This window comes from Pseudopipra pipra, chromosome 15 (assembly GCF_036250125.1).
Source record: "Pseudopipra pipra isolate bDixPip1 chromosome 15, bDixPip1.hap1, whole genome shotgun sequence".
NCBI lineage: Eukaryota > Metazoa > Chordata > Aves > Passeriformes > Pipridae > Pseudopipra > Pseudopipra pipra.
The window spans coordinates 3,319,989-3,333,652 of record NC_087563.1 but is presented as its reverse complement, the minus strand read 5'-3'; the positions used below and the strand labels follow the sequence as shown (position 1 = coordinate 3,333,652).

The 13,664-nt window shown below is 40.6% G+C and overlaps 1 protein-coding gene across 16 annotated transcripts in view; it reads left to right on the top strand.

Annotated features, from left to right (window-relative positions):
* The window catches only part of ANKHD1 (ankyrin repeat and KH domain containing 1), a 100,330-nt gene that overhangs the window by 11,487 nt on the left and 75,179 nt on the right, over positions 1-13,664 (top strand). For all 16 annotated transcript variants that reach the window (XM_064671496.1, XM_064671504.1, XM_064671501.1 and 13 more), the window contains exon 2: positions 3,246-3,399. In XM_064671496.1, the coding sequence (XP_064527566.1) occupies positions 3,246-3,399 (154 nt within the window). The remainder of the gene's footprint in view (positions 1-3,245; positions 3,400-13,664) is intronic.

Genomic DNA, 13,664 nt, shown 5'->3' with positions numbered 1-13,664 from the left:
GTGTTCCTAATGAGCCTTACCAAGTAAGATGCTTATTAACTGCCCAAAGCAGCTCTCAAAATAATCCAAAAATAGCCCAGTGACTGGTTACTCTATCACTGTGCTGCAGATCTGATTAGAATAGAGCAGTGTGCCTAAATTTTCCCACATGAGCAGTGTATTATGTCTTCTAGGAATGCTAACATGAAATCTGTTTGGGTTCTTTGTTTGTTTTGATTTTAAATGAAGTTTATTTTTTGTTTAAATAGCAAAATTTGTTTGATGTATTTGGGGTAATTTGATTTTTTTTTTAATTATTATTATGTGATCATTTTAGGTCACTTCCATTCACAAGAGACATCTGATCAATTAGGCAGTTTCTTACTCTGCTATCAGTGATAAGATACCCAACTGTTTGTCCTCTCTAGCCTTGTCTTAGTGTGTGAGAAACTGCACTGATTTACAGAAATGTCAGACGTTCTGACTTGAAGAATACACTGAAACTTCTTCTGGGAGACTGGCAGTGGTACAGCTATTTAAACATTTTGCATATGGATCTTCGGTATTTTCACACTCAAGTTGTATTTGTATTGTGGGTATGTTATTAAAGCTCTTCCTAAAAATCAAAACAAAACCTAAAAATTGATGCTCAACATGTGCAGAAATAATGAAAGCAGCTGCCTTTTCTTGCTGTGATATAAAACTACAGTGAAAATACTGTATATGAAGCAAGACTTGTGTGTGAGACTTTAAATGTGCAAGATCTCTGGGAGTACAGTTGCTGATCTAGAGAGCAGGAAGACTTGAAAAGGGTGGTGAAAAGAGCAGACTGCACCAGTACTACCCAGCTTGTGCCCTTAGTAAAAGCTGTATTTGTAATTCACTTTAAAAGGTAGTGTTTGCATAATCAGTGTTAAAAACAGACTTTTTTAGAGGTTCCTGCGAGCAAAATGTACTCCCTGTTGGGGGGAGGGAGGTTCCTTGCAAGTTGACAGAGTGTTTGTGAATTAACACTGATTAGGTTCAAGAGGTGTATTGTTACCGGTAATGTCCTGTAAACATGAAGGAGTGAGCTTGGCGGTGGCAGCAGTCGGGCAGAAAATGGTCCATATCTTTCCCAAAGTGTCAAAACCGTGAAGTTTTAGAACTTGCAGTGGGGCAGCTTCTGCCAGGTCCCAGCAAGGCTGCCGAGCTCCCCTTCTCCTGAGGATTGTCTGGCTGTTCCTGAGGCTGAACGCCAGGGATTGCCAGGAGCCACTGAGTGTTTCTGCAGTGTTTGTTATTCTCGAGGGCAGTGCCAGGTGCCATTTTTACCCCTTTTGGTGTGTCCTCAAAAGGAAGGGCTGCTGTTAAATTAAGTGGTCTAATTGTCAAAGAAAAAAAGTCCATTAGCATGTAATAAAATTTCGTGTGTCTGGTTCTCAGCTCTGTATATGAATGGGCACATATGAACACAGTGGGATGTTCTGCCCTTCACCAGATCACACAAACATGCTGCAATAGGAATAATAATTCCAGGAATAATATTGTGTGGTCTTGTGGGAGAAAATGGAAAACCCTGAAGTACTCCTGTAGGTAAGGGTGAATTTTCCCAGAAGTCAGTTTTCCATTAGAGCTCGTGCCAGCAGGGACAAGCTGTGTAAGGACTAACCTGGAAATTGGGTTCTGCTGAGGGGCATCTCACTGTAGGGATGCATTTTGCTGTGACTTGTAAATAGTTCTTCTTTGTTTGTAGTAAAAATGTTTATCACTGGTTTAATTTTTTTGCCTGTTTAATGTTCAGCTCTTTCTTGCAGCGACAGTTCTCTTATTTTAGGACTGTTGCCTGGACTAACCTAGAAATCTTGCTTCTCTAAGCCCTAAATCAGAGCCTGCAGCCTGAGCTTTAGCCAGGATCACACATATCCACTGAGACGTGGCCCTCATGTTCTGTGTTGCTGAAAGTCATACTTCCTCCCTGATTCCCATTATATTCCTATGTTAGCATTTCACTGGCACACAGGGTTGGCTTGGACACCGGGGGATGGTGTTACAGCCATTTACATATCAAAAAAGGGAAGAAATGAACCCCAGTGGCTCTTGAATAGCAGAGCTCTGTGTGGCTCCCAGATCCTGTTAACATTTTTCACACCACGTTAAAGAATTTGCAGATGGCCTGATTTGATTTTTGTTGGAAGTATTAACTGTCCCTTCCTTGAGGTGTTGTGGGATAGGGCTGAATATGAGGTTAGTTTTTTGCTGGAGTGAGGAAGATAGAGGGAAATATTTGGGGAAAGTGGAGAAAGGAAGATGAGACTGGGGCATGAAGTGGGAGGGGGCAGCAGTGTCTTATTCCTACAGCGTATTTAAGGCACTGATAGCGTTGAACAGATAACATATAATTATGAAATAGTGTCTTTATCTTAAAATATTTCTGAAAATAGGGGAAATTATGCCTGAACTTGGGAGAGATTCTGAAATGTTGCTGTGCTCTCATTAGAGTGTGAGTCAGGTATCCTTGTTTACTCTGGCAGGCTGTCATAAAACTGCAGCGTGTTGTGTTGAGTAATTCCATGGGCTTGTGTTTGGAGATCACGTGGGGCACTGGTGGGACAGCATTAATGCTGCTTGGTTGGAATACCTGCCTGCTTAATCGTCCTGCAGATCTGTTCTTGTCCAGAAAGCATTAAAGACTGGGGGAGTACCCAGTGCCAGCTTGGAGACACATGTTTGGGTGTTGAATTTTGGTCAGCTATTATGGTCCTGCTCAAAACAAACAAAATCTTTGTGCTACGTTCCTTGGAATTGCTTTTAAAAGAGAAGTGAAAGGCATCTTGGGAAAACATTCCATCTTTCCCTGGCATTCGGGTCCAGCTGTACCAAAGTTATTACTGGTGGCTTTTTTAATAACACAGTAGATGGTGACAAAGATGTTACAGCCACTCTTGTGGCAGCCTGTTTTGGTGGTTAACTGTCCAAACATGCATAACACTTATTCAGTGTTTAATCTGAGTTGACCTTGCTGCGGTTTAAGATCTCGTTAGTTGTAATTTTTCCAATAAATTGGGGTTTTGGTAGCTTTTTCTTTCATAATTTCAGCTTGTAATTTCCATGAGTTGACCAGATGTTTTTTCCAGTTGTGTTCTATACTCAGCACAATTAAAAGGTGATTACGATGCTCTATTTAGATTACTTTTGTGGGAATTTTTTTATTTTTTTTAAATTTTGCATTTACTTTAAAGCTTCAAAAATGGTTAAATTGGTTTTTTTCCCAACTTGGCCAACAGGTCGAATCATTTATTTTGGACCAAGAAGATCTCGATAACCCAGTACTTAAAACCACGTCGGAGTTGTTCTTATCGAGTGCTGCAGAAGGTGCAGACTTGAGAACTGTGGATCCAGAAACACAAGCAAGACTAGAAGCCTTACTGGAGGCAGCAGGTACTTTCTTTGTATAGTTTTTTTTTTGTCTGAACCTTACTTGTACACAGATCTGTCAACCTGTAAATTTTGACAATAGTAAAATGTTCACAAGTCTGGGAATTTGTTGTGAGGATGGGGAGCAGAGCGTGGAAAACAACTTGGGATTCTTACAGGTGTTGCAGGTTGCTTGGTCCACTCTTTCTGTACATGCAAAGTTAGAAAACTTCATTTGGATTAAATGGTATTTCACTGACTTGATTACATTTGTTACCAGGGGGAGAATTAACGGGGAGAGAATGGAAGGAAGATTTGCTAAAAATGACTTTTTTTTTTTCTTTTCAATACATAATTATTAATTTGTTACTCCAGAAATTTACAGGTGAAATACTTGTTTCTCTCTTTTGGCTTCCACAAGAACCTTTTTTCATTCTGAAGTTCTGAGATGTCACTGTTGGAAAATACATATTTAACATTCCTGTTTTGGAACCAGACCTGATGAACAACACAGTGCCACTACATTTGTTACTTCTGTAGGGATAACTTGACTCATTTAAATCTTCCTGGGGTTTGTGACTGGGATGTTTGCAGTGGATTTGAAAATTATTTGTCAGTTTCAGAATTCCAAGGATAAAAAGATGGAAACAAATCCCATTTGATCATCCTGGGTGTGTGCTGAAATTGGAGTTTTCAGGCTTTACCTTTGAACACTCTTAAGAGCTGGATAAAACAGCATTTATTTGCAGGTGTTTAGATGTAGAGCTACGTGCAGTCTTAAAGGAGAACTTTGTTCTGAGGAAGCAAAGGGAGCAGGGATTTGGGATTTGGGCTTTTTTTGCATTTTGAATTTGAAAAAAACCCAAATTAGAACACAGCATAGCTTTTGTCAGCAGAAAGTTGCAGCAGCCCATCTGCTGTAACTCTTGGGGGCCAAACTTTGCTTTGCAGGGAAAACACACTTTTCCTGGGATATTCTGGGCACTGAAGGAATTTGAATAAACTGATCCCTTTTTAAGCACTTTTTAAAAGTGCTTTTGATTTATTTTTTAAGAAATAAATTTAATTTTAAGTGCTCAATTATAACATGAAAACGAGTTTCAGTCTCTCTCATGTATCTGGTGTGTCCCAAAGCCTGTTTCTGGATTTATAAATGGTCAAGGTGTGTGCTTAGTGCTGGGGCTGATCTCATGATCAGTCACAATGATCTCATGGTATTTATCACATCCAGGTGGGACCTCTGCTGCCTGTGACACTTGGGAGAATGCTGTCTCTAGATTTCTAAGCAGCAGTTGGCCACTTGTCCCCAGGATTAGATGATTTGGTTTTAATCTGAGGTTTCCATGCTTTGATTCCCCAAGTGCCTCGGTGAAGGGATGTAGAACGTGGGCAGAACAGAAGGACTCTGGAAAGAAGAGCAAATCTCAGAGTGCTTCTGTTTGAGTACTCCCATCTCCCTCTCTGAAGAGACTGGACAAAATGAATGCCACTTGATGAATGTGTGAGATCAAAGGAGTGAAAATACTCTTGGGAAAGTTCTCTAGTTAAGCTGTACTTGTCTTTCCCACTGCAAATCTGAACACTGAAAATCCCAGGCTAACCTAAAGGAGGTGGGAGTTTATTAATAAAAGGCATAATTTGACAGTGATTGAAAGAAAAGTTAAGTGTTTCTGGGAGACATTTTAACATCTTCACTAGATTTATCTTCCTGGTTTGGCTGAAAATACCCTTTCTAACCTTAAGTGAGCTTCCAGGCTTCCATCATGGCAACAAACAAAGCAGCCTCGTGTTGGGCCTTTCTGTTCTTTTGCAGTTTGGCAAAAGCAAATGATTTCTGCTGTTGTTTTAGCCACAGTTCAGTCCCCAGCATTAAGGATGGCTTGGAAAAGTAGGTGGCAGGACTGTGGCTCAAACAAGTAGCTCAGTTATGGCCTTGTGTGTAGTTCCCAGGGTAGTTTGGCCTTGGTTGTGATGATCCCCTCTCCCGGGAGAGGCTTTGATTCCACCTCCCAACCTCGAGGAAGGTCGATCTCACATTGAGTGCCTTGGCTTTCTTGGGGTTTCTCACAGGCAGGGTTTGTGGCTGTGTCATTAGGATCTTAATGAGTATGACTTGCAAAACGAGTTTTGCTTATTCTTCCTGAATCCTTTAATGCTCAGATCTCACAAGGACATGTTGTTTATTAGTTCTGGAAGGTAAGTTCCAGCAATTGCAGCCAGATGGGATGTTCTTCTTCAGAGCACTTGTGCAGAAGTGGTTTTCAGCCACTGTGCTCTGTAAGATTTGTAGGATTTGTGTTTTGTTTGTAAATACCTGCCTTGATTTGAGAACCACTGCATATTCAAATGTAGAGGCCAGAGCTTAGTTGAACTGCTTGAAAATGTTTCTGTACATTGTATTTACCCACCATAGCAATGCTGGATATTTTTTCATAGTTCAGCTTGTTAATTCTGTTTCAAGGAGGGGTTAAATTCCTTTGTGGTTTTGGATGCTGAGGGTGACAGCCTTAAGTAGAATTTCTACCAAGAGGGTTGTGCCTGCCCCCCTTGGCATAACAGTGATTACACACACGTGTACATCTCCATGTACACAAAACCAGGATTGGATTCCTTGTGTTTGCCAGGTCCCCTGAAAACCAGCCTGATTAGCTTCAGTTTGGACAACCATCCTTCATTCTGTGAAAGAGCAGGCACTTGGTTAATGAACAACTACCTTTAAACAACTGTCAGTGTTTGTATTATTTCACAAGAAAATAAGTTCTATGATCTGGAGACCAAGAGACTTCACTGTTCTGTGACCATCAGTTGTATTCATGTTCAGAAATTGAAGATCAATTAAAACAGTGGAATCCTATTGTTTGGGAAGGTTTATCCTAAACAAAGTCTCTTGTATAACTTCTTTCAGTTTGACTCCTAGTAGAGCAAAGAAGGGATTTATAGGTAAAATAACCTATGGAATGAGAACCATCCTGTTTGGAGATGTTTCCATTTTTCAGGCTGTAATTAAACAGATTATTAGTGCTCTGACAATGGAGTCCTGTTCTGCACTAAGAACATTTAGCTCCACTGTTAATGAGGGTACTGTTGATTCCTTAAAATAATAATCTAGCTCTGAAGAATCATGGCTCTTTTGTGGATCTTCAGTAAGGGTGTCTATTAAATGTATTTTTTCAGTGGAGTGTTCAGAGCTCTTGGCAAAGTTCTTCCATGAGTCCCTCAACACGTGTTTGTAAAAGGGCAAAGTGTGGAAATTCCGACGGGTCAGAGCCGTTTCATTTTCTGTTCCCAACTTTTACAGGCATCAGGAAGGGGAAATGACTTGCTTGTGTTGTGCAGCCCTCTTTCTGCAGTTAAAGGGGATGGGGAAAGGTGTTGGTTCAAGCATGTGGCCAAATAAAAATCCTGGAGCTTTTGAGGGTGATCCTTCTCAGTCTGAGCGTTGAAACACTTTGACAATGAAGCATCAGAAGATAGATGTAGAAGAAAAGTGGTAAAGAAACTTAATCTGCCTTTAGAACACTGGTGTTCCTCTTGAGTATCCACACAGAGGGGAGTTCTGTAAGCAGCAATTCTTCAGGACTCCTACTATTGTTTATAAATTGTTTATAAAATAATAATATTGTGAGGAAAATGAGGGTATTTTGGAGAGGGAGGATGTTCAGTCGAAGGTTTGTTTAATGAAAGAGATGTGAGTAGTCTGTCCTTATGTTCAAAGAGGGATGTGTACAGTTATATACATCGTTCCTTTCTGTTGAAATACAGTATTAAAGGTGGCTGGAGACCCTCACATAGATGGTTTGGTGGATTTGAGGCTTGGAGGGATTAAATGTAGTGTAAATGGTGAAAGAGAAACTTAGTTTTAGCAACATCTGTCTGTTAGTACTTGCTGAATCTTGATAGTTGAAGGCCTGATACTGCTCTTTGGAAAGCTGGTAGGATGGTGGGGTTGTGTATTGAAGAAGTGGAAGTGGTCACCTACTTAGTGGAAATACAGACTACAGATCAAAATATGGATGGGCCCAGGTGAAATCTGCCTGGTTTAGGATAAACTGAAAGGTTAGTGTGAGATTCAGCAACTGTAAAATTGAGTGCTTTCCTCTGTGTGTATCTCTGTTTGCTCACTTGCCAACATATTGACCAAACCTGCTTTTTTGGGGTGTGTGATGTCATCAAACCTATTCATTATTCACTAACAACAAGAGGGTTTTTTTTTTTTTTTTAAATTGAGTAAATTATATTTGTTTCCCTCACCATTAGAGGGCTTCAATGTGACAAGGTAGACCTGTGATCCAGCACTACCAGCTGTGCTCTGAAAGAACAGTGCCAAAGCTTGCTTTGATCCTGCAGCCAAGAGAACCCTTGGAAGGTGTCGAAGACCGGGCTGGGAAAATTCTTTGATCATGTTATTTATGATCATTAGGATTCATGTGTGGACCTGGTGTGTTTTTTTTTCTTGGGGCTGATGAGTAACTAAGCTGTGATTTAAATGGAGGTGGGCATTAGAAACTTAAATGTCTGAGGGGTTGTCCAAGCTCCAGTTGAAGCTGTGGAGATGGAGAAAATAGAAATTCCCGTTTGTCAGTTTAATGGCTGCACCACTGCACTCCTGAAATGTAACAAATGCATGTCTAGGTCTCTGTTGGTGTTATGGAATAAAAAAAAAAAGAAAAGTAGGGTCTTCATTGGGGGGAATCTGAGAGAGGATTGCTGGAATTTGAGCAAAGATGTAACTTTGTTGTAAAAATGTAGCAGGAACGGGTTTGAAGTGTGTTTAGCTGCCTTCAGCATGGCAAAGTCTCACTCTAGTGCAGTTATTGTGAATGACTTACAAACCAAGACAGGCTTTTCACCATCCTCTGCTCTGATCTGAAATACTTGGTGTTCTATGGATGCAGTAGAGGGATCCAATAAGAGAAACAGTTTTCACTAGGAAGGCTGGAACAGGCTTCATTTTGGGCATTGCTGCAGTGCCACTGAAATCCCCCCTGTCTTGGTAACTGGGAGACTTCTGCCCTTTGAGATCCTGGCACGTCACAATGACTTGCTCATTCTCTTTCTTCACCATCCAAAGATTCAGAGTGGGAAGGAATATATGGTATGTGAGACGTACAGGTGTGTTGTGCTTTGGAGTAAGTTGGACAAACTGTCTGAATTTTGTGCATGTAATTAAATTATTAATATTCTCCGAGGTTTTGCATGATTTAAATGGTTTTTTTCTAGTCTAGTAAACTTTTAGATTAGAAAAAATCTACTCTAATCCTGCTCTTAGTCAATTTAACTTCCATGCTTTGACAGTGTGTTACATGTACCAGCTTCATATTTTCTAGCTGTTTTTCAGTTGGATTTTGCTGTGAAGAACAATCTCATTGTCATAACACTTAAAATAATACTTTTAGGTATCAGTCAGCTAAGTTACCTTACCACCTCTGAAAGTTATGCTCTTGGAATTCTTTGGCAAAGATGATACTTTGCCAAAGTATCATTCCTCATGCCATTCCTCATGCCTTCAAGGGGCATGAGGAATGGGAAGAGACAAGACAGAAAGTTACAAGTTTTATTTTGTGAAATATTAAAATTGGCCAGGGTACTGCTCAGTCTCTCAGATTTCCTGCATGTTTGTGTATATCTATATATGTATCTCAGATGTAATCATTAATTATCTAGTTCTTCCTGACCATGCCATAAACAACTTGTGCAATTCTCCTTTTAGTAAGCTTTTTTTAAAGTCCATGATATATTTTTTATTAACTCCACTTCTCCTTTCTATTTCACTTTTGCCATATTTTATTTTTCATGCAAGTTGGGTTCTTCTGTAAGAGAAACCCCCCTTTGCTCTCCTGTTCCCATAGGAGAATATTGCTGGTTCTAAAAACCTTTTCCCATCCAGTATTGGTTTCAGGACTTGTCATTAGATCAGTGTTTGGAGCAGCCTCAGCCAAAAGGAACGTGGGGAGTGTTTGGGAAGGAGAAAAGCAGCAGTGCTTTATTGCCAGTCCTGGGTAATGCCTGAACTGAGATGGGATGTCCCCAGGACGGAGTTGTTCTGCTTGGTCCATGTCCATGCTGCTCTGGTGTGGTGCTGTCCTTGGGATACTGGGAGAGAGTGGAGCAGAGATGGGAACCCTGGGAAGTGAAGCAGTTGCTGCTCTGCAAGTTTGAGTTCCCCAGAACGTGTAACACTTCTCCTGAAATGCCTCAGGAGAGAGGAAGGAGTGAGGAGGTCGACAAGCCTCAGTCTCTTGCTTGTATCTCCTGCAAGAAGAGTCTCTTAAAAGTTTATTTAAAACCCTCAGTTACACAGACTTGGAGTCTGTTTGCATTTTTGGTTGTTTTCTACATTTGTCACTCATGTAGTTTCCTTAGCACACGATGATAAAATGTTCAAAGCAGAGTTGGAGTATTAGGTGAGTATTCAGGGGGTGCAGGTGATGGGATCAGAATCAGTTGATCATTTCCATTTTGAGGGTTTTTTGGGTGTTCTGTAGCTTAATGTTGAAGCGTGGTGGCAGTAACCAGTGCCAGCCACTTAGCCCTGTACTGGACAGACTGGTAAGTCAGGTTGGTAAGTGTGGCTGTGGAGCCACCCCTCCTGGAGCTGAGGGAATTGTGCTGTGAGGAATAACGTCACTGCAGTGGAGCAGGGCTGGGTGCTGCCTGAACAGTCTGGTTTGTGTGCTGGGACACTGGCTGGGGACACCTGGGAGGTGTGGCAGCTCTTGGTGGTGGATCTGTGACACATTGTTCTTCTATCAATTTTATAATAATATTAAATATTTGGGGTTTTTTAAAGCGTCAGAAGCAACAGATTTTCTGAATCACCAATACTTTGTAGTAACAGATGAATCTGTTGCTTTTTTTCAATTGTTAACTCACCTTTGACAGAATATGACTATTTTATATTTAGGAAGTAATGGTAATAAGTTTCTAAGAAAACAAATGGTAATACAGCATATGCCTGGTGTAAATGATCAATTTCTGCTTATTTCTAGAAAGTCAAAGTAGTTTTCACCAGATTATTGAAAAACAAAATAGGTCAAATATGCTGTCACTTATCTTTGATTCTGCTTAGGGAATCAAGTGGGGTTTTTTTGCAATGAGGCATGAGCACCTTCATTACCTGCTATAAACTATTTTCTGCTGTTTTAAAGACCTGATTTTGAAAGCTAATAACTTAAATCTCTAGACTTAAAACAAGCTGTAGTATATAAAACATCTTGCAAAAAAAATGCAGGTTAAATTCTTTGTGAACACGAATTATTTAAATACCTGAAGAATCAGTACATACTAGGAAATGTTAAAAAAAATAATAACTGCATTGCACAAAGTTATCCTGGTTGTATCCATCAGGAAGGCACTGGCTGTGGGAGCAAAAGGCACAGTGCAGTTCTGCAAGGACTGTGTAACAAAGCATTACCTCCAAAGCAGCAATTGCTAACTTGTCATGTAGCCATCACCTTTCCCTTGAATTCTGTAGAGCTTCTTAAAACTCTTTCCAATATCTGGCTGAAAGAACTCTCAGTAGATGTAGTTTTATCTCCTCCTCTTCCTTCTCCCCAGGCAAATCCATTCCTGACGGGTGGCTTTGGGAACTGGTTGGACAGACTTCCCTCCAGTGCTGGAAGCTCCACAGCATGGGAAGGGGGCACTGAGTTGCTTTCTTTGGAAAGCTTCTCAAGAAAAGGAAGAAAGCTGTAGCAAAGCAATTGGTGTTTTTTAATGGCTTTGGCTGCTTGTTTAATGCATCATATCCAGGCTCAGTGTTCCCTTTTCCAGCCTTCCTTAGAGCCAACTTGCACACTTGGGCTTATCACCCTCAGTTTTTTGGGTTTTGTTTGTTTTTTTTCTTCTAAATAATATCTTTCTCTGCCATTAACTTATGTTATTTAGACTTTCATCTGCTCTTGTTCTCCTCTGGAATCTCTGTTTGTGATCTCTCTTCTTCATAACTTGTTGCCCCAAACTAGTCACGTTACTCAAGTTGAGCTCCACTGATGCGTGGAGGGTGGGAGTGTTATTTCATCTGTCCTGCAAGCTGTGCTTTTGTTTATACATCTCAGTTTGTTGTCTGCCTTTTGCCTTTGGTTTGCAAGTTGAATTTGACTTTAAATCTACCAGCACTTATCTGAAGAATTGTTACAAGTTACTTCATGTATGTGCTTTTGATTATTCCTGTGTGTGCACAGGAATATTATTCCTGTGTACCTGTGTGTGTGTGTGTATATATATATATATTTATATATATTTGGTGACAGTCCTGTTTGGATATGTCCTTTAAAAAAACCCCTTGACTGTGAATCATTATAAAGGCTAAAATTCTGTCTCTGCTTTCAAGGAATGACGTGGCTTTTGAGTAGCAGAAGAAGACCACAGCGAGCAGGAATGTTCTAACCAACCTGGCCTGACTTCCAGCTGGCTTTGCCTAGTATTGCCAAAACCAAGCAAGCAGCATATTTTGGAAGTCTCTAAAGGGAAAGGAACATGTAGGAAGATTTAATAATGAAAAGAGGAGAAACTTGCACTGTGGCTGTGCTTTTGGCTATTAGCCTTCACTGACAGTGAGCACACCCAGTGCCTGATCCTCCTCAGCTGTACAGAGAGAATAAGAGGTAGAACAACTTTATTTTAGTCTTAACACGGATTAAGAGCAAAGACCTGGAGGAAATAATGAAAGAAATTTGCTTTGGTAGAACCTTAATGTGCTGGAGTTTTCCATACTCATTATTTGAAGCAACTCCTTCCATGGGACTCATGCTTGTTATGGGTTCTCTCTGCACAGATAGGATGGGATGAGCCCCCTGGGCTGTTCCTGTAGAGGGGTGTTAACAGTAAATGGGTGTGTTCTTTCTTCAAGTTGGGTCATGGTAGAATAAATTCTGTATTTTCTTTCTGAAGACCTTAGCACCCTGGTTTTTGTTGGGTTTGTGCTCTGAACTGCTGTGGCATTCTCAGAGACCTTGCTTTCAGGATCTTCCTTATGCAGCATGTATGTAATGATGACAGTGCACTGGAAGGCTGTGGATCTTTTCAGGCAGAGGAGAGGGTTTTGTCTTCAGTTTCCCAAGTGTTCAGTTTGAAACATGAATTCATGCAGTAGCCTGCTATACACCTTTAGCATGGTGATCTTTTTTTAGAAGAAGTGGTGCACTTGGTCAACCTCTGAAAATACTCAGTATTTTGGCTTGTTTTGCTGTGCTTAATTTGCAAAAATTGGGGGCTAAAAATCTGGGCTTCTGAGTTAAGTAAGTGATGTTACTGACCCTCAAAGTTTGCTTGAAAATGTAATAGTATTTTCAGATGTTTTTTCCCAGACAGTCACTCAGTACTGTACTGAGTCAGAGCTGCTTTCTGATTCAGGAAGGCAATTACAGCCCACTGGGGCTCAGTTTCCCACTGAATGCCAGAAATTTGGAGAAGAGTTCAAGTGGGCTGTTTGCCTATAAATAGCATTCAAAGGTTATTTGAGTTCTCATCTTCCTGCACCTCTGTTGTGCAGGGGGGTCGTATCCTGGAGTCAGGCTCTGTAGGGATTGTGATACTTTTCCTTAGGTTACTCAAAAAGCAGAAAGTAATTCCACTCTTTTCTCCTTGCCCCACTAAATAGATGAGAGTGTCTGTAAGGTAACTTGTTTTCAAAGGTCAGAAGCCCTAAAGAGGATGAGACATGAAATATTTGGCTGAGTTAGAATGCCAGGAGTCAAGAATAGGAATTCTGTGCACCATCTTTGGCTTGAGTAATTGTTTTTCTTCTCTTGGTGTCTCTCAGGGATATATGAGGCTTTTCTTTATTCCTTACCCTCCAACAGTGGACAGTGCCATTTCCATGCTCCTCCTTCCCATGTTTCAGTGGCAGTCTTAGCTCTTTGAGGTGCATCTTTCAGATTCTTGGAGCCAAGCAGTTGTCAGACTTGAAGTGAGAAAATATTTCTCTCTGATAAGGCCTGAAACGAAGAACCAGGAAATGAAGAATTGCCTACCATTATCCACGGTATTTTTCTGTAAAATAATGAATTAAAACATGTAAATTTTCTCATATTTGATGGCACAAAGTAAAGGATTCATTCTGTAGCTTTCTTTACAGAGTTCATGATTTCTGCTTCCTGGATCATTTCCGAGTTGTCGCCTCTCTAGTTGTGTGGGTAAATATTGCACACACTTCAAACTCAGCTTAAAATAAATTCCCAGAGAATGACTTGGGGTTTAAATACTACTTTGTGTAAGCAGGCAGGGAGTGCTGGGCTGTGTGTGCTGGGCTGTGTGTGCTGGGCTGTGTGTGCTGGGCTGTGTGTGCT